At 45.6% G+C, this 19734-nt stretch overlaps 1 protein-coding gene across 1 annotated transcript; it reads right to left on the bottom strand.

The window, feature by feature from the left end:
* Window positions 1-2504: 2504 nt before the first annotated feature.
* On the bottom strand, window positions 2505-19734 carry LRRC58 (leucine rich repeat containing 58). The gene is made up of 4 exons (XM_048294154.1): window positions 19165-19734; window positions 9888-10016; window positions 8303-8580; window positions 2505-6830 (listed from the first exon to the last, which is right to left on the bottom strand). The coding sequence occupies exons 1-4, from the start codon at window positions 19698-19700 to the stop codon at window positions 6622-6624; spliced, it is 1152 nt and encodes a 383-aa protein (XP_048150111.1). The 5' UTR covers window positions 19701-19734; the 3' UTR covers window positions 2505-6621.

Raw genomic sequence — 19734 nt, 5'->3', positions numbered from 1 at the left:
AAGTGCTGGGTTCAGCCACTGCTTTCACCAGGCCCCCTGTGCCTGTGGGGAGGTTTTATGAGCAGGGGTTGAGTTCAGGGCCCTGTGAGGGAGAGCAGGGCAATACACACGGAAACAAAGCACTGTCCCAAGTAGCCCAGGGGAATCCTCTGCCAAGGAAGTACAAGAAGTGCAGTGACTCGTTAACCTGATGCAAAAGATGTCCCCAAAAGGACACGTTTACCCCAGCCTTCAAAAAATACCCATGTTTGGACATGCATGTCTGCATGTTGGAAGCAGAGGGTTATTGTTAAGGGAAATGAAAGGTCCCTTATTTCTAGCATCCGGGTCCCCATCCATACTCCTCCCCGTTCCCATGAAATGCCAGTTTGGTCAAGATTTGTTCAGTGTTACCCTGCTCACAAGGAGAATCCGTCAGGTCACCTACACCCACCACGTGGCTGTTCCTGAGGCACCACAGGCTGCCCTCCCGAGTCAACAAACAGCGTTTGCAAAGCAAGGCTTTAGAGCAGCCACGTAACATTGGCTGGCACAAAGGACATGACTTGCTCAATATTGCACATTTGTTATACACTAACTTTTACTAGGGATGCCAGGAACACCAGGAATTACTGAAAAGTATTTTTCCACAATGGCATTCTCCTATCCATTCTCAAAGCCCTAAGGCTGAAATTTACTCTTTCAGGGACAATCCTCAGAACCAAAAAAAATGCTGTGCCTTTCATACATGTCCTTTCACCAGCAGTAAATGTCTGTGTCCTTGCAGATGTAAAGGGTGATGTGCTGACCTGCTGGGCTCACTCTGTGACCCCCTGTCCCCAGCTAAGCTATGACCCTGATGAAGGGTTCGTTTGCCCTCCCAACTCACCTGTTCATCAGTGTCCAAGTCAAGCTCAGGCAAGGATCCTGTAACACTTTGGTCTGTCACGTTCCCTTGCACGAGGAACGACAGAGCTTGATGAAATCATTTATTTGCCAACACAATGATCTTCAGAGATGTGTAAATGGCAGCCAGCCTTGTGACACTCTGATGAAAGGGTAATATTTAGGATAAATATACAACTCACTTATCAGTACTGACTTTGGGTCCTGCTTTTTTATGGAGTCAAGGAGGGGTTACAGACAGGGCACTTGGACAACACTCTGAAGATACATTAATCCTTTACCACTCTGAGAGTAGCTCTGAGCTGCTACCAGTAGGTCCCAGGCCAGGACACAGAGATGGCCCTGCCTTTCTTTGATGCAGCACTTGGACTTTCTCCCAAAATTTCTTTTTTAAAAGGTTGGCAACTGCAACTCACAGCCTTAGTGCAGAGGAAAAGGTGCATACATTCAGCTCTAGCTGTCTTGATCACCTAAGGCAGCATGTCTGAGTAGGAGAAGTACAGCTCTACTTTATGATGACACACTTCCAATGAATGCATCAATGGAACGCTTCCCTTTCGATCTGTGCAACTGCGTGAGCCTAAAATGTCAATCTGACATTCTGAGCATCTGGTTCAGCCCTCTACGTCACTCACGTTTCCTCTGCACCCTTTCCATTGCTCTAGCACTGAAGTCAGAGGAGAGTCTGAGAGCCAAGATTTGCTCCCAGAGACTAAAACATGGGCAACTCATGTCAGGAATCAGCACTTCTGGATTTTGTTTCCAAATAAAAGGTAGGCATTAAGAAGGCACAGAAAAGGGTATCCTTAAATTAGTTAACAAAAAGAAGTAAGAATGTTCTCAGCCTGGCTATTACTGCAAGGTCACTGCACTCCTCTGTACTTTATGTTACTCAAAATGGAGCTGCTGCATAATTTGAGAGGTTTTTCATTACATATGCAGTTGAACTATATCTGAAATAGTTCCTGCTGAAGTTAGTATCAAGTCAGTATCAAGTCATTCTTGCTTCCCACTCTCCCATTTTCCGATACACCACATTTCTTCACTGACAACTGGTAATTGCACAGCAGGATCCGAAACATTTTGGCAATAGATCACAAAACTCTTCAGGATGTAGGAGGAAATATGGGGTTACTCAAGAAATGGGAACACATTAGCCAGTTAACATGATCAGAAAATTAGCATTCAAAAAGTCATTTAGAGGTTTCAAGGTTAGCATATTAAGAGGGAAACAATTCACAAAGTTTAGAACTGTTGTTTCATATTGCTGGAAAACTCCACCATGACACCACCTTCTCTTGTTTGGGTATTTATCCAGTCTGTGAGTTACTTCTGCCTTTAAACTGTGCAGCAAATCTCTGCAACACTATACCAGAAGTAAAACAGGATCTGGTTCTGTAACACACACTGGTCTGTCACAAGTGGGCCCCAAGAGCCAGGAGTTTCAGCAGTCCCTTTGGAAGTCTCACCCACTCTTGGTTTTACACAGCACAGGTCAAATCCCATCCGCTCCCCGACCACATACAGCCCCATTTTAATGCTTCCAATCTTACAGAAGTTCTGTCTGCAGAAACACCAGAACTGAGATGTCGGAAAATAATGGACAGACAACAGTAGAGTAACATTTTTGTAGGTTTAGTGTTTGCAATTTGTTTTACAGCTTATAATGAAATACTGTTAGAGATAGTTTACATTCATATGTTTCAGGCAAAATACAATTTTAAAATCGTAAGGCACTTTAAGATGTCCTAAAACAAATGCTTATTTAAAAATTCAACAAGAGGGCTGGATGAGAACCCTTTCTACCCTTAGTGTTCTGGTCAGTAAATTTTCAATTCTCTACTCAGGCAGGCAAGTGAAATAATCAATAGAAAGGTTTCCAAGACAGAGTTACTGCTGTATTAGTGTGCACTCTGGAGCAGTCTATTTCAAAGTGTCTTCAGTTGGGGAGAGAGGGCATGGTGTGAATAAGATGCATTAAAATAGTTCTTTGAACTGGGCAACAAAGATGCATTGCAAGGATTAAGTTTCATTACTTTCATTGGATTAAATTCCTTCCATTCATTATTGCCAACAAGAGTAAGGAACAAAAAGGAGCTGGTTCTCCCCTACCCTCCCCCCCAGTCCCATTATAATTCAACACAAGATTTCAAAGACTTAAAATGACCAGGAGAAGCCCATGAAAAACTGCATCTGGCCACTTCAGAGTATGTTTAAATATTCATTACTGACTTCCTCAGGTCTCACCTCTTATTAAAGAAAGAGAAACATAAAAGAATTGGCAACTGTCTAAGTTGCTTCCCATCAAATTGATATTTTGCTTCTTTTTAACATGACCCCACTGTTCCCATCAAGTACCTGCATTCAGAAACACACCAGCAGCTCTCCTTGGCAGAGGCATGGTGGGGCAGGGGATGAATGCAGGCAGGGCCCCAGGCCCAACAGGGAAGAAGCAATGAGCAACTTTGCTTAACACACTTGGGTCTCAGCTTAAAAACAGCTCAAAAGCTGGCCATGCTGGGCGGCTGTAGGTACAAAGGGACTGATACCCAAACACTGACTGAAGACTTCACTTGAAGATGCATCTGTAGGAGTTGAAATCTGCTAAAAACAGACAGAAAACAAACAGACAGACAGTGGCAAAAACACTGCCTACTTCTCAGGACCCCTGAGAAGGGAATGATAGAAACTAGCGCCTATCATTAATCTGAGTATTTTCAAGTTGTGTCTTACCTATTTTTGCCCAGTACACTTTTGAGTCTTTGGGGGCTAACAATTGCTGAAAAACGACTCATGGGGATTCAATGTGTTAGGCACTACAATATACACCTGCATCCCTAGTCCTCTCAAAACTATGTCGGAGGGAAAAAGCCTCAAACCCAACCAACCAGTAATTTGTTTTTCCTACAAGTTCTTGATTGTTTTAAATTCTGACTTACTTGAATTGCACTTTAAAGCCCAGCAGCAAAAAGAAAACTTGGTAGCTATATTTAGGAATATATATATATATATAAATTTTTAAGAGTCAAGACATTTTATCAAGTCTAAAAATGCATAGATAGCAACTGCATAAGATGTCAAGTTTTGACCTGGCTACAGTGAAGAATCTGTAAAAAAAAAGATTACCCTAATAGACCATATAATATTTGGGCAGAAGTGGGATGCCTATTCAGTTAGGAAAGAAACTGCAGTTAAGGATCAAGCTAAATTAGAAACAGCCACCACTGGTCTGAACTCATCACACACAGAGGTGCTGCTGTGCAAACAGGAACTCTGATGAAATCTAGCTTCGTGAAGTGAAAAAATGCATGACTTCAAGGCAGCTGCTGCTAAAGACAAGAAAGGAAGGTGGTACCTCATGGCCCTGAGCTCAAAAGATCGTGAGATCTCAACTTGTGTGGCTCACTTTTGCTGGCAGGAGAGTCAAGCTCTAGATCACTCAGTTGACTGCTATGGTTATACCAGCAGGCAAGTTAAAATTGTGGCTCTGGAATCATCTTACTGTCATTCAGCATTGGCGTGACTATGTTCACTTGGGACAGCAAGAGGCATCTGAAAGATGAGACAAACGAAACAGGCCACTCGCTGGTTATAATTTCACTAACAGCATGCAGTTGGTTTCTCACAAAATCTGTAGGTTCTTCTTCCAAAGCAAACCTCACAGAATTTGTTAAAATGACATCCAGTTGCTTGGCACATACACCTTATTGTGTCTTAAAAATACACTTTAAAATAATTACTTGGAAAGGCATAGAGCACATGCAATTAATTCCCTGCAGATCTATGCACACACGGAATCACATGTGCATGTAGGAACTAAGTTGCAATGATTAACAATGGACAGAGTACTATTTTACAACCAGGTAATGTCTTTCAAATTCCAGTTCTTTCCAAGGGAACCTGGGGAAATAAAGAGTGCTGTCAAGGAAATGCAAGGCAAGAAATTCAACCTGCACACCAAGACAGACCTTGTTCTTCAGGTCACATAAAAGGAAAAACTGTAGTCTCATTAAAAAAAAAATCACTAAAGTTAGTTATAAAGAGCAGAATTGTCAAAGTGCTTTAATACATAAAGTGTCAAACATAATTAAACAGGACCATTAATGCAGAGCTGCCATAAGATGTTCAAATGGGTACATGTGTTTTCTGAATGCAGGAGAGACACGTTTTTAAATTACCCTGTAGGGCTGGAGTGGGTTAAGAAAGTTTTTCTTGTTCATTTCAGCTTCTTAACATGATGGTTTTGCTCTGCTCATGCATTCAAAGGCACAGTTGGATTTACTCTATCAGAAACTGCATCAAAAGGACTGTCTAACATGAAATATTAATAAAGGGGCAGCTCTCACTGAGTGAAACACACAATAGCCTCATAAAGTTGACTTATAGATACCCGTCAATTTGTAGTATTAATTTTATAAGGTATTTCTTGATGCTTAAAAATTCTGAGCTACTTTCTGCAGCTTGCCTTTAAACATAGTTTTAAGATAACTCAGTGTATTATTTGAACCATCAACAGAGTGCCAAAGCCATTGCAACAAGAGCAAATGCAAACAAATAAATATGGAAGACGTTTCAAAAGCACCTCGTGCAAGAAGCTCAGAAAACATGCCTTTGCCTCCCTACCAGCTTTTCCTCTCCTGTTAGGAATCAGGAAAAAAGACATTCAATCTCCACAGCACTTCTCTGCGTACTTTCAATTCACTGAGCTGCTGTGTACCTTAGGCAGGTGACCTTAAAGATGGAAAGTTTAAAGATGGAAAGTAACTCTACCAAGCACAGCAGAGCAAACTGCAGTGGGGAAATGTGGCTGTTTATAAACAAAAAATGTCAATCAAGACCTTTCCTGCAATTCACAGCTGTAAAAGCAGATTTGCTCCAAATCTGTGAGCTGAGACTCAAAAGCATAACACAGAGCATCACATCTGGTCCCTTGCACAGGCCACAAGTCTGAAGTAATACCGAGTATAACAGAACAACTTGTCTGTTTTCTGAAGGCACCATAAAGGCAGCAACACTTCAGGTGTAATGGGAAGAAGATGGAGGAGGAAAAATAACAAATACTCTTAGGAGACACTAAGAGCAGCTTAGTATGACAAGGGAGAAAAAAAAGGTGGTTCAGTTCTGTGATGGCTATAACATCTGTAACAGTACAGAGACCCTACACCTCTAGGCAAAGGAAGAGTAACCAGACTCTGGAAAAACCTAGTCCTGAAAAAAAAAAAAAATTCAACTTTCATTTTCAGTGGATGGGTGTAAAATCTGTAACTGAGATCAAAGGAGACAGAAAGGAATCAAACTGCTAGATAAAACACTGGGGTCCATACATACTCACATGGCATCATTAGCCTGTTTCTAATTTACCACAGTGTTAAAGGATCTGGACAGTCTCCTTTGCTCTGCAGGATGACTGAAGTCCAATCAAGTTTCATATATTAAAATCCTTCTGAATCCGCCAGTGAGAACAAATCCCTCTCCCAGCCTGTCTGAGGGAGGGGGGTGCCTCCCAGCCAGGAGACATTTCTAACAACCCCAGGCAACCTACAGGCAGCACGCTACCGAGTTAGATCTCCTAAGCAGCACTGCACCAAGCAAGTCTAGACTTGCTAAGATGTTCTGGCCCTGCATGGACTTGAGGACAATTTCTCATGAGCCCTTCAGGCCAGTGGCTCATGCTTCACCATTCCATTATTGCTTTTCAAATCCATTTTCCTTCCCGTCTTCCCCTCTGGCTGCCCGTTATCCCAGAAGGACTTTCTGCATCCTGTGCGCAGCAACGCTGGCCTCATCCTCAGAGTCAGACTCGCTCTGGGAAGTGGAGCTCTGGGAGGCAGAGCTGAAGGGAGAGGAGCACTCTGGGGAGCACAGGTAGTGCATCAGCGGGAGCCGATACTTCCCACAGAAGTCAACGAACTTGATCTGTCTGACGCAGCTGTCAAAGTACACACCTGTGAGGGAGAGGAAACAGGAAAAACATGAGACCCTGTGCCCAGAGACCTGCAAACTCTGCAGGGCTCTTATGGCTGGAGCACATGCCTTGAATTAGGATTTAATTGGCACTGAACTGGATGCAGGAGCAAAGAGGTACTGGTGGAAGGGACCAGGATACCTATGAAAATGTGTAATTTCTTTTCTTAGTAAAGAACTCCTGTAAAACTGTATTTTTCTTTTTTTAGCAGTTATTTGGTAGGTGATTCAGAACAGCACACTCTTCACGTAAAGACACAGGGCAGTTACTTCCAAATAATGTGGAAATTTCTTCTAACCATTAGGGAGAAAACTTGGGCTGGGAATTTGCAAACTTCTTAAATGTCAAATGAATTAATGCACTGTATTTTCAAACTGGTAGAACCTCTTCTACCAGCTAGTAAAAATGCATTCACAAATAGACCTTCACAGCTCTACTTTTCTTCTGCTTGAGTGAAGTCACCACGCTGAGCTTGGATGCTACTTTCCATGGCAACAGTCTTGCTGTAACGCACAATTATGTTCTCTTCCTGTCACAGCAAGTGATTTTAGACGCTGACATTTTCAGAAGTTTCCAGCAGTGTTTTAAGTCCTAGCTGGTCAGGAGTAAGCTTTTCTCCTGCAGTGCTAGAGCAATGCTGCTGTACTGTGCAAGTTCATAAGGCATAGTGAAAAAGCACAGAACCAATCCACTGTTATCCAAGCCGTGCAAAACTCTTAAAAAAAGAAACTTTTCTTTTCCTCCCAACAGAAGTCCCAGCCCTTCCATCTTTGCTTATGGAGCGTGCTTTGATACTGTCCTGTAAGAAGATAACATTATGACTGCAGGGTAGATACTAATTAATGATTTTTTTCCCCTTAATCTTCTAAAGGCTAAATGTGCAGATCATTTACTCTGGATAAAGATTAAGCATTGAGCCAAATTAAGCCCAAGCATTCCAGGCTGTTTTATTAAGTCCTCTCCTTCCAAGAACTACACGCTAGTGGTCCCAAGCTAGAACTAAACAAGTTGCTGTTGGTAACTGCTAAGCAATAGAGCCACTCTCCTCTCTTCCATCCAGAAATGATGCTCACCATTCAGCAAGAGTGTCTGCGAAAGTTCTCCTGTCCATTACTTGCTCTGAGCTATTTCAGGGCAAATGGATCGGAAACTTCAGACCATAAAACCATACTGGAGTGCTGGGATGAGCCACGAAGACTCTGACAGAAGTGCTGTCTTACATTCCCATGCAAATACAGTAAACCAGTACTACAACTCTGAATACTGTTCCTAAGGGAACAAGGCTCCTTAAAGACAAGTTTGCAGGAGACCTGGAGCCAGGGAAATACAGGCAGAATGTGGATGCACTAAGTAACACTTTGAACCTGAGTGAGCTTATAAAGTCATGGCAAGTCAGAGGGAAAGGAAACCATCAGGTAAGAGCAGGAAGCAGAGCTGCAGAGGTGAACTTACCCCCGCATTTAGGATTGGGACAGTTGCTGGCCAGGCTCAGGTACCGGACAAGACTCTCTGGGAGATCACTGGGAGTGTAGGGAATGTTGCGAGTTTTAACTGTGCGTCCAGCCAGTTCCTGAAGGCTCGGGGGATTGTAGGTCAGGTCACGCACAAACCGCACCACCAGCGGGTTCCCACGCAAGCTCAGCTCTTCGAGGTGGACCAGGTTAAGAATCTCTCGAGGAAGGTAAGTCAGCAGGTTATTGTGCAGGCTAAGGGAACGCAGGGAATGCAGCCTAAGGATGGAGATGGATACCTTGTCAAGATGTGCAAGCAAAATTGCCACACAACTGCATTATGCAGACCTAATTACTCTCCCCTCTCCCACCATCTTCTTTTTCTTTGGCTTTTCTCCCTTTTAAAACATAAATTCATGCTAAAAGAGCTGCTCTTACTCCAGCACACACAGTGCATTAGAAAACTTGGCTCAGCACCGGAATACCTGCTAAAGAAACACAGTCTTAAACATGCTGCTGTCCCTCTCAGTATTCTCCACACACACCCCCAAAAAAGGTAGAACAAAAGTGTACAAACTGAGCTCTTTCAGGGGACATAACGTTTCCTTGTACCCAGTGCACGCATCAAGAACAGTCCCATGCAGTGCTCTGAATAAGTCACCTGCTCTGTCTCATGCATTAAAGATGATTGCTGGGAGGCAGCCAGCCCTGGAAAGCCCCATGTTTTCACTGCTTGCGGCTGCACCACCTCGCGCTGTGACACCACCACCTCTGAGCAAGGTCAGGCCAGGCCAGCTACGGCACAGGGGACAAGCAATTTTTTCGCTTTTGGACGAGGCTCTCCTCTCTCAGGAAGCACAAAGCAATGCTCCAGCATGGCATCCAGGGCTGCTCCCAAACTTGTAAAAGTTACAAGACATTGTATATCAAGAATAATCCCACTACATCATCAAATTCCAACTCGGAGAACTCCATGCTGCCATTCAGTTGTTTTTAGGTTACAGCTACACCTCCCATCTTCATTTCCCATCTTAGGCTACACATACAGAGCTGCAGCATCCTCTTTCCCCCATTATGAACAGATAAAGCACTAATCTAGCCCCTAGAACTATGCCGTAGGATTAAATGAAGACTCAGAGATCCTAAAGTAAGGAATGCCAAGGGAGCACAGGGGACGGTACAACATAAAAGTACAGAAGGGTTTGGGGTGAAGGGCAAAACAGATCAAGCATTCATTACTAATAAAACAGTACCACTCTTACTTCTTAAGGCAGCAATTTATCTTTTCTGAGTTGCCCAGGTTCTTTTCAGGACCCTCTATACAAATCTATTAATTCACTGTAAGTTGCAATCCCGGTGAGTTTTTTAAACCCTTTGAAAGAGTTTTTTGACCCTTTGATAGAGTTTACCAGATCATATATTCATGGTTTGCCTGCAGTGCACCATGCCAGGGATGTTCTTTTTCAAGTCTAGTCACATTAACAAACTGAAGGACAAATAGGTCCTCCCAGGTGCTTTCATCCACGCACAGAGAAAAAGTTCAAAGAGTTAATTACAGCTAGTGGCCAATGACAGCAAATACTCACTGTGCCAGCTGAGGTGGAATGCTCTGGATCTTGTTGTCACACAGAACTAGATACCTCAGAGAAGGCAGTTTTGCTAATTCAGGTGGAATTGCTGTAATGAAATTCCCTCCAAGGTATAGAAACTCTAAACTGAAAAACAGAAGAGAAAACAGTGCATTATTTCATTAATTTCAAGTTTCCTTTAACACCTAGGTTTTCACATCTCTGCACTTCTTAAAGGAAGCTGACAGATGACTACCTATGAGATAATTTGCTGAGAGAAAGAAAAAAAAAGCTGAGTTGCACATCAAAATTACAACAGAGCTGATGTTTCACAATACATAATGTTGAGATTTTACCTCCAGACTCCCGCAGTCACCCTTACACCTGCAGGTAGGCACCAGACAACTGTGTATTCCTACACCAACCCCTTATGCAAAGCTTGTGCTCCTATTTCCAAGGAAGAGCAGCCTGCACACACAGGGTTTGCAGCCCCGACACAGATCCTGCTGCAGCCAGTGGGAGCTCTCTGTTTTGGTAGGAGCAAAGCATGAGTGCAGTGTATCTCCCTGGAAATCCTGGCCCTGCCCCAGCACTAGTTGCTCTTTGTGGAATCATTTGACTCCTCGGTGACTAACTGGAACCTTTCAGCATTACTCAGAGGCAGCCGGTCCCACTTTGATACAATTCACATACCGATACCACAGCTGCAACAGCACAGAGTGCACCTAAGTCACACAAGAACATGCGTGCAATTTCTCAGAGATTGATTTCACTACACTGAAGTCATGAAGCTCAAAGCTAACAGAAACCATAGCTGGGCTTCACTGCAGTTTGGGCCTAAATCAAAGAATCACTGGATGTCCTGTGAAAACGCAGTGGATGGGAGACATGAATGGAGAGAGGCACTAAACCCCTTCTGCCAGGTGGAGCAGCCAGTATTTGCTGTGCATCTCTGCCCTTCTAGGAAGAAAAATTGGCAAGCATTTCTCTTTGACATAATAGCTTCAAATCCCCATTTCACGGACTCAAGTAGCTTTCTTTCCCTGTTCTCGGATGTTGTCTGAAAGAGGAGCAAAGGCAGGCTCAGTGTGGGTACTTCTTGCTAATCACAGTCCAGCCAAGATTTCTTCCGTGTTTGAAAAAGGTGGATCCCATAGTCCTGGTTCAGTATCTCCAGTACACACTCAGGTTGCCTAACTACAATGCACCTTGTCCTTCTCTGATCCAAGCATTGCCCACGGGCCAGGGAAAGTGAACACATCAGGCTCCATCTTTAAGTAGAGGTTATAACTTCCCTGGAGTAGGAGACACCTTCACCTCACCCCAGCAACTGAGAAATGCTATGGATACAACTGGCACAGAAACACAGGAATAGAGCACCCAAGCGACACTGTGGTCGACCCAGACAAGGTCTGAGCCCTGAAACTCTGTGCCACAGCATATGTGGAGCGCAGAGGAGCTCCTCCCTGAGACTTCCCCTGGGATGGAGCAGGAGAACAGGAGAGAGAGTCTGTTTCGCTCAGTTCTTGCAAGAAACTTGAACCCCAGAGATCCAATAACAGCATCTGCTTGGGCTAGAGAGGCCACTACTGCAGCACAAAGGTGCACATGCCCAACAGTGAAGGACAGAATGACAGACCTTTGCAACACACCAGGAGATGCTTGCAGGGCTCAGCTTCCCCCGGATTCCCTTATATTTTTGGAGTATGTCAAAGGCAAGCTAAATAATTGACATTTGATAAAGTGGATACAAAATTAAGCCTTAAACTGAATTTGATTATATGGAAGGCAGTAACTACAGACCAAGTGGGACAGCACAGTTGGAGATTACTCTGAATGTGAAAGAAAGTACACGGGGAAAAACCGTCACCAATCGCCCCTGCTCCAAAGTAACCTCTCTTCTACTCAGACAACCTGTAGGTGAGGAGTGGGGGTAGGAGGAAGAGTGCTGTGCAGAGACCATGTCAAGGAGAGATTATTTTTAATTAACTTTTGATCCCCTAACAAAGCCCTGAGTTTTAACCAAAATTCCTCCTTCAAACCTCCATTGTTTCCCAATGTGGATTTAGTCTGCTTTGGCTCTCACTAGGGACTTAACTGCTGAGTATACAATTCCTAGGCATATTTTAACTCCATACCATTGCTGGAGCCCACACCAAAAACTGTTGGGCAAGAGAATTCTAGCAATGTGGATTTCAATATTTAAACAAGGTTTACATGCATACAGGTTTGCACTTCCTAGGAAAAGTGAATAATTAACTCCTCATCCTTTGTGTTTGAGGACACTAATGCCTGTAAAGTGACATGGCATAAAACCACATCCTACCAGGGAAAGAGAGGATGGCACAAATTATATAGTAAAAATATTTAGGAAATTCATTTCAAGGCATAAAACGCATATGTTTCAAGAGTAGCCTACTGTACAAACTAAGTGTGCAAAACCACTGCCTACAAACTTCTTACAGCTTCAAATCTGTTCTTTGTAAAGTCTGTAATGAGAACACTCAGTCATACCGCACAGGATACAAAGATCTAACATCAGAATACAAACTGTCTCTAACTAAAAACCCACTAAATAAAGTAACTTCTTCATTGGCAACAAAATACTTCTTAAAAAATGTTTTCTTTTCACTCATCTTCTGAATCACTGTTTTGGGGTCAGTAGACTAAAAACTCATGGGGCCCGGTCTGCTACAGCAAATTCAGAATTTCCACATCAACTTATGGTATTAATTAGATGATTAATTTATTAAAAAACCACAGGGAGGAGGTTTTGAAATGACAAAGAAACTTACTTAAAACATAGAAAAGATATTCTTACAGTTTCCATTGAAACACCGCTCAGCAGGAAAACAAAATCCGTAACTCCCATCCCTCAAAGTACAATTTGCTAGGAAGAAGGATCTAGCCTAGTCTTGGCTAAGCAAGGTGAAGGAATCAACAACAGCCATTTCTGCATCAAATTAAAATGTCAAGATTTGTCTGAGCAAAGCTAATAATGACACAGGAAAGGATTTTCAAGAGACACAACCCTTTTATCAAGAGCACTGACCAGAGAACTGGGAATGCAGTTTGCTCCCAGCTCATCTGCTCCTGGCCTGATTTTCATGTCACACTAAGCCTGTACTAGAGGCCAAGGTGATGCTAGCTCTTGAGTTGCACTACTCAGGGCAGGGCAGTTCGCTGCTTGGTAAGACAAGCAAAAGCACTGCTCAGCTCTGCCCTCTTCACACAAGAGCCTGCACTAAGTCAATCCACAACATTCATCACAGGTTTTTGCAGGAAGACCACAGGAGAGATGGCACTGAGCTTAGTGACTGCTTCTAACTAACCTTTCACACTTAGACCTAGTTCTTCTGACAATCATTAATCTGTACAGTCATTTTGATAGATCAGCTAAGGTCTTGTGAGCTGCTGTGTACACAGACGTAGAACTGGATTTTTTTCTGCACTTTCAAAAGTCCAGAATCTTCAAAAAGCCAGAGATCAACTATCATCAAACAAACATAAAGATGAGTTCCAATTTTTGAAGCTAGAATGAATGATGTACTTCCAACTTGCCACACAGACTCTGGGCTGAATGAGTTTCAAGAAGGGACAAACACTAACAAAATCAACCTCAACAGAATCTGAAAAAAGACCCAACAAGCATGTGACAGAGTAACTAATGAGGGTTGACACTTTCTCTCCTGCCTTTAAGCAATGTTGACAAATACGCTAATAAAAGGCCAGAGTCCCTTTCAGCCTCACACCCAGCAGCCCCCTGCTCAGCACAGCCAGTCCTAATTGCTGCCAAGCACAAGCCAGCACGCTGAGCCCATCATGTGGTGCTCCTCTCTAGCAGCGTATTTCACACCACTGGGCTGTAAGGCGGCAATGAAAATACTTTTACCTACTAGGAAAGGAGTGGAGAAATGCTAAAAATCTATGATCAATTCAGGGAGTGGCAGCAAAGTTTAACGTGCAAAGAGACTGTACCTTCTTGCTTATGTCCTTGATGTTTTCAGGTCATCATATACCACAAATCAAATCCAAAAGCCCCCAAACACTCAGTAAATAAGAAGAGCCACTCTGAGCACTAGAGGTATTTTTTAATACCCTATCAATTACTACAGCACTCCCATAGTCATGTTTCAAGGGGATAATGTCTTCAGGCATAAGAGATACTCAAATTTTCAATCCACCCTGTTTCCCCACAGATGCTTCTTCAGATAAAATTTAACAGCTGACATCAAACAGATGCATCTAAATAGGTAATCTAAAAAAAGCCAAGCCAACAATGTTGCCTGAAATAGCTCCGGGTCTTTTTAAGATAAACTTTTTAGCAAGAAATTTCCAGGGCAGTTTTGAGGCTCATGCAAGGGAGGAATTTCAAAGCAGCCCACAATACACTCCTGTTAACCCTGTTCTACGATTTGCTAATTCCTGAGAGAACTGCATAGCCTTTGCTGACACGCAAATTTAAGATCAAACGGTCGTCTGAACACTATTTGCAAAACGTTTGAAGAGGGGAAGAAGAAGGGAGACAGCAAGCAGATTTCCTAATGCTGTATCTTTATCAAAGCTCTGCTTGCCCTTTTTCCCACACTAACAGCCGTTCTGTAAGCGTACGCTTGTCTAACATGCTTAATACTACCCACGAATGAAAGCAAACGCTCTGGGTTTCAATGCATATAAGCCTTTACACAAACCTTGGATGAATCCAGTTAGGCGTCTGAGGTCTTTGATCCCAGCCCTCACACAACTGGGCTTTATTAGAGGAATAGCAGCAAGAAGGAAAGGAGCATGCACGGGTCTTTTCCAAGCTCTGCCTGCTCCCCAGTGCTTGACGGAGCATCAGAGTATTCACTAGGAGAGTATGACTAAACTCAAAATTCCCATGGGAGATTCAAAGTATCAGCTGTGTTTCACTAAGCCCTTGAGAATTATTCATTTTACAGGACACTTGCAGGACATTTCCCCAGGCCTGCACACTGATTAGGGCAATCCTTGCACTCTTAAGCCAAAAGCCACAGCTGCACCATGAAGATCAGAGCTATGTTTTACCAGATTTGCCGCACAAATTTTGTGCCAGGATGGGGACAAGTAGATGGCCACGTTTCTAGCTCACCAGCTGTAACACACATTGCCCCACACTGCATCCCCAGTTGGATCAGCAGCGGAAGCACATGCAGAACCGATGCAGCAGTGGGATCTCTATGCAGATCACAGTTCAGGAGCTGCTGAGGGCTGTGAATTGAGACTGAGAGAGAGTGACTGACCGTAACATCTCCCACTGAAAACACAGCAAGGTCAGCAGGGAGAACTACAGAGAAGATAACACTTGGGTCTGCCTATGCTGAGTTCGTATTTTATCTGGCAACAAACAGGAAAGCAATGCAAGGAAGGTTGCTCTCACACATCTGGTGCATTCACCACTCTCAATTCACAGCAAGAGCCACTGCTCAGGTCTTGCACTGTACTGACACACCAGCTGTCAGGAACTGGGGATGCTGGGCATACAGAAGGACCTGGCACAGTTTCAACACGATCAAGAAAAAGCCCTCAGCAGGGGCAACACCTACATTTCTCAGAAATACATGAGGCTATTGCTGGGCACCCTCGATGCCTACACTGAAACATGGAGGAAAGAGCACTGAATTTTCCTAATGGAAAACATGAAGCATGAAAGGCTATTCATCCCTGGTGCCAGCTTGCTATGATCAGCATCATCCTACTGCCATCACCAGAGCAATTATGATCATACATTTATGAAGCCACGCAAAGGAAGCTTCAAGCATACAGGCAGGCCTTCCACAACAGCCTAGGAGATAACCAACAATCAGGAACACGGCACTCACTGTCCACGCAGGATCTTGCACTGCACACGAAACATTTGTGTGGGCGAGGACGGGGCAGATGGCTGAAGCCGGAATGAGTAAGACACGACAGCAGCAGGACTGGCTGTGGTTCTTATCACCGGGTTCATTAACTTGCCAAGTCACCATGAACATGCCAGGGAAAAGTTTCTGCACAGTATGCCTAACCCAATACAGCTGCAAAGTGGTGGATTTATTATCTTCCTGTGAGTAACACATGGCACACACCTTCCATTCCAGGACCTTTGCATTCATAGTCACCAGCACATTCCCTCTCATTTGGCAGGTCAGACCCATCAGCTTTTTATACTTTCAACTTTATCACATACACAGACTCCTTATCTGCCATATTCCTGGCCTTCATTAAAACTGACACACTGCCCCTTCAAAAACTAAGAGTGCAGAAGAAAGACACAAAGCTTAGTTATCAAGAGTATTTTAAAAAAACATCTCATCACAGCTCAGCCATTCCTTGGAAATCTAAGAAGCATTTCTAGATTTCTGCAACTCCAGTCTGCTCTATCATCAGTGACTGGAGCAAATGGGAAGCCACCAGGGTCACAGGAAGAGGAGAACTGCTGGCCTCAGGAACTCTAATAGCAGCAGGAGGAACTTGATCAGTAAGAGTGCTGCCTGCATTCCCTTGTGGTCTCACAGCCCCTAAGATAAAAGAAAAATTTATTTTTATGAGAAGTTGCACATGGAAAAAGGCTCAAGGTCTTGGCTTGTCAGCAAGACTGGCATTTGCAGATTGAGCTGGGAGGTTAACAGAAGCCACAGCACCAGGTCCCATGTCCAACTTCCAGAGCTCAGAAACTAACAGAGGTCTCCATGTTGCTGTGCTGTAACAGCTGGCTCTGCTCTGTCCTTGCTCAGGCTCATTTGACCCCTTCCACAACAAGCACACTCACACTGAGGACACTCTTGTCAGCAGGTAGGAGCAGAGTCTGGCAGCAGTTTCTCTCCAGAATGTACTTTCTATGTTTTTGGCAAGGGTCATTGGTTATCTGGGTCCCAATGAACAGATTCAGGATTCCCTCTGGAGGAACAACACATTATAAAGTGTTGTTTTCTCCAAGCGCTGGCAAAGCCGTGTGCGGCTCCCTTTTGTTACCTAAGCAGTCCCAGATACAGAAGTCACTGATGGCAGAGTGGTAAAGAAGCTGACAATCCTGGTGGGGCACAGATTTGCTATCTTGAGCTAAAGTTCAATTATATTATGTTGACATGTTAGCAGAAGTTCAACGAGGTAGCAGTGGTGACGTGGGCAGCAGACAGAAGCCGTGTCTAAGTGTAACTCTTCCATCTGACATGTCACTTTGCAATGATAAATGGACAGTTCAATAGCTTTGTCTGCATTTGCTCTCTCTGAATTCTCATTCTGGGGGTTTGAGCACGACCAGCCCAAGAAGAGCTGCAGGACAGGACAACAAGGAGCCCTGCTTCAGGGCAGGTCAGAGGAACAAAGAGTGGCAGAGGTGCAGCGTGGAGCACAGGTCACAGCCTGCTGGGGCACCGCGTGCGGTGCTACACAGCCCAGTACCTTCCTGGGGACATCAGGGCTGAGCTTTGCTTTCTTGGGGGAAGAAAAAGAAAGAGAGAGAAAAAATCACAGCCACAGACTGAGACCATGTAAACAGCAGCAGGGAGCCTCTGACTCAGAGGTGGGAGCAACAATCAGATCCCAACTACATCCTGGATGCTACCAGACATGCTACGGAGACAATGTGGATCATCTTCCTCACACAGCTGCCCTCCTCCATTGGCCTCCTCTCCCATGCCTCATTTCCTTTTTCATCCCTGAAGCATCTGTTTCCAGACAGAGAAAAAGCTGAGCTTCCTCTTCCTCATGACAGCCGCAACCCAGGATGTATCACAAGTCTGTCAAGAAGAATATGGGCATTGTCCATCACTCAAAATGTCTCATAGCATCTCTCAGTCCAGAGAGCGTAACCTAGAATTGCTCCAAATCCTTAACAGGTGCATGCTATGCTACCTGGACAAAAGCCACAAACCCAATTGTATTATACTGCAGCAGACAAAAGCATTTCCCAACAGCACTCAAGCAGTTCTGGCACCTCCCACCAACGCCCATGGGAGACATCACACAGAACATCCTATGCTTCCACTGGATGCAGCTCTGCTGAGCCATCAGAGTGAATCCAGGTATTTAGGGTCAAGGGTGCTGGAATTTGCATAAGAGAAGCTGCCTCTGGCAAGTCACTTGGCAAAGAGCCGGAGCAAACAAAGTTCAGATCCAAAGTCTTAGCAGAGAGCTGCACAGAGGCCAGTCCGAGGCTTGGGGATCCAGCAGAACACACTGAGCTGCCTGTGTCACTTAAGCCACGACAAGCATCCGGCTTGCCCAGGAGGACAGCAGGCTTCAGGAGTACCCAGCCCAGGCCAGTGCAGGCAGCCAATACCCAGTGCTGTCTAAGGCCTGTTCCCACCCCACCACTGTTCCTAATTGCTGTGATTCAGCCATAAGTTTCTGTATGGCCGGCCTGCAGTGGCTGATACAGCCCCAGAGCCAGATGTACCACTGCACCCAAGCACAGCATGGGGCTCCGTGCTCCAGGTCTGTCAGTATCTGTCAGATCTACACGAGTCCATGGGCTGAGAGAAACACCACAAAACCCCATCCATGACAGCAAGACCCCAGCGAGACTGCAGCTGTATCGGGAGAAAGGCCCTGTTGTTTGCGCAAGTCACAAACACATCTTTATTCTCCTGAGCAACCCATCATGCAGCCACGAACTGCATGACACATGGGGTTTATCTCACTGTCACCCAGAGAGGTGCATGAGAGCCTTCCACATGCCAACACTCACACCAACCACACCATCACCAGGAGAGCTCCCCTGCAGCGCAGGGACTGGGCAGTTCCAAGAGTCACCCAGTTTGCGAGCACAGAAGGCCCATCATCGCCTGAAGAACACACAGCATCAGTTGGGTTGGAAAGGACCACAGCAGGTCTTCTGTTCCAACCTCCCTGCTCACGCAGGGTCATCCTAAAGCACACGGCACAGGATTGTGTCCACTGGAATATCACCAGTGAGGGAGAATCCACAATCTCTCTGTTCCAGTGCTCGGTCACCCCCACAGTAAGGAAGTTATTCCTCACGTTCAGGAGGAACTTCCTGTGCATCATTTTCTGCATCTTGTCCTATTGCTTGGCACCACCAAGAAGAGCCTGCCTCCATCCTCAACACCTACCCTTTAGATACTTATATATATATATAGATAGATAGATGAGGTAAAGAACGTCCTGGAGTTTTGGTAACTCAGCGTGATGAAGAAGAAGAGCCACGTTAGCGGCAGCAGTGCTTGGAGACACCTGACGCTGGAGAGAACTGACCCCCCGGAGGGGGAGCGTGGCAGAAAACCCGGCCGGGCTTGCCGAGGCTGTCCCTGTTCCCGCGGGGCCCGTCCCTCACCTTTGGAGCTCCTGGATGTCGGGCGGGATGCCGTGGAGCCGGTTGCCGCCGAGGCTGAGGCTGCGCAGCCCGCGGAGCTGCAGCAGCGCGGGCGGCACCTCGGCGAAGCGGTTCCCGCTGAGGTTGAGGACGCGGAGGGAGCGGGCGAGCGGCGCCTGCCCCAGCCCCTTGGGCAGCGAGCCGGGCCCGCCAAGCCGGTTGTTCTTGGCCAGCAACGTGTGGAGGCACGGCAAGGACAGCAGCTCCGTGCCCATCTCCGCCAGCCCCGTCCCGCTCACGTCCAGCACCTCCAGCGCCGGGAACCACTGCGACAGCCCGGCAGGCAGCGGGCCCAACAGCCGCCGCGGCGACAGCACCAGCCGCCGCGCCTCCGCGCTGCGCCGCGCCGACAGCTCCGCCGCCAGCGCCTGCTCGGGCTCCGGCTCGGGCTCGGGCTCTGGATCTGGCTCGGGCTCCGACTCCGGCTCCGGCTCCATCTCCAGCGCTAGGTCCGGTCCCGGCTCCAGCTCAGGGCCCTCCCCGCCCGCCGCCGCCATCCCGCCCGCACCGACCGACGGCCCCGCGCGTCAC

Source organism: Corvus hawaiiensis, chromosome 2 (assembly GCF_020740725.1).
Source record: "Corvus hawaiiensis isolate bCorHaw1 chromosome 2, bCorHaw1.pri.cur, whole genome shotgun sequence".
Taxonomy (NCBI): Eukaryota; Metazoa; Chordata; class Aves; order Passeriformes; family Corvidae; genus Corvus; species Corvus hawaiiensis.
This window is presented reverse-complemented; position numbering and strand designations above follow the sequence as displayed.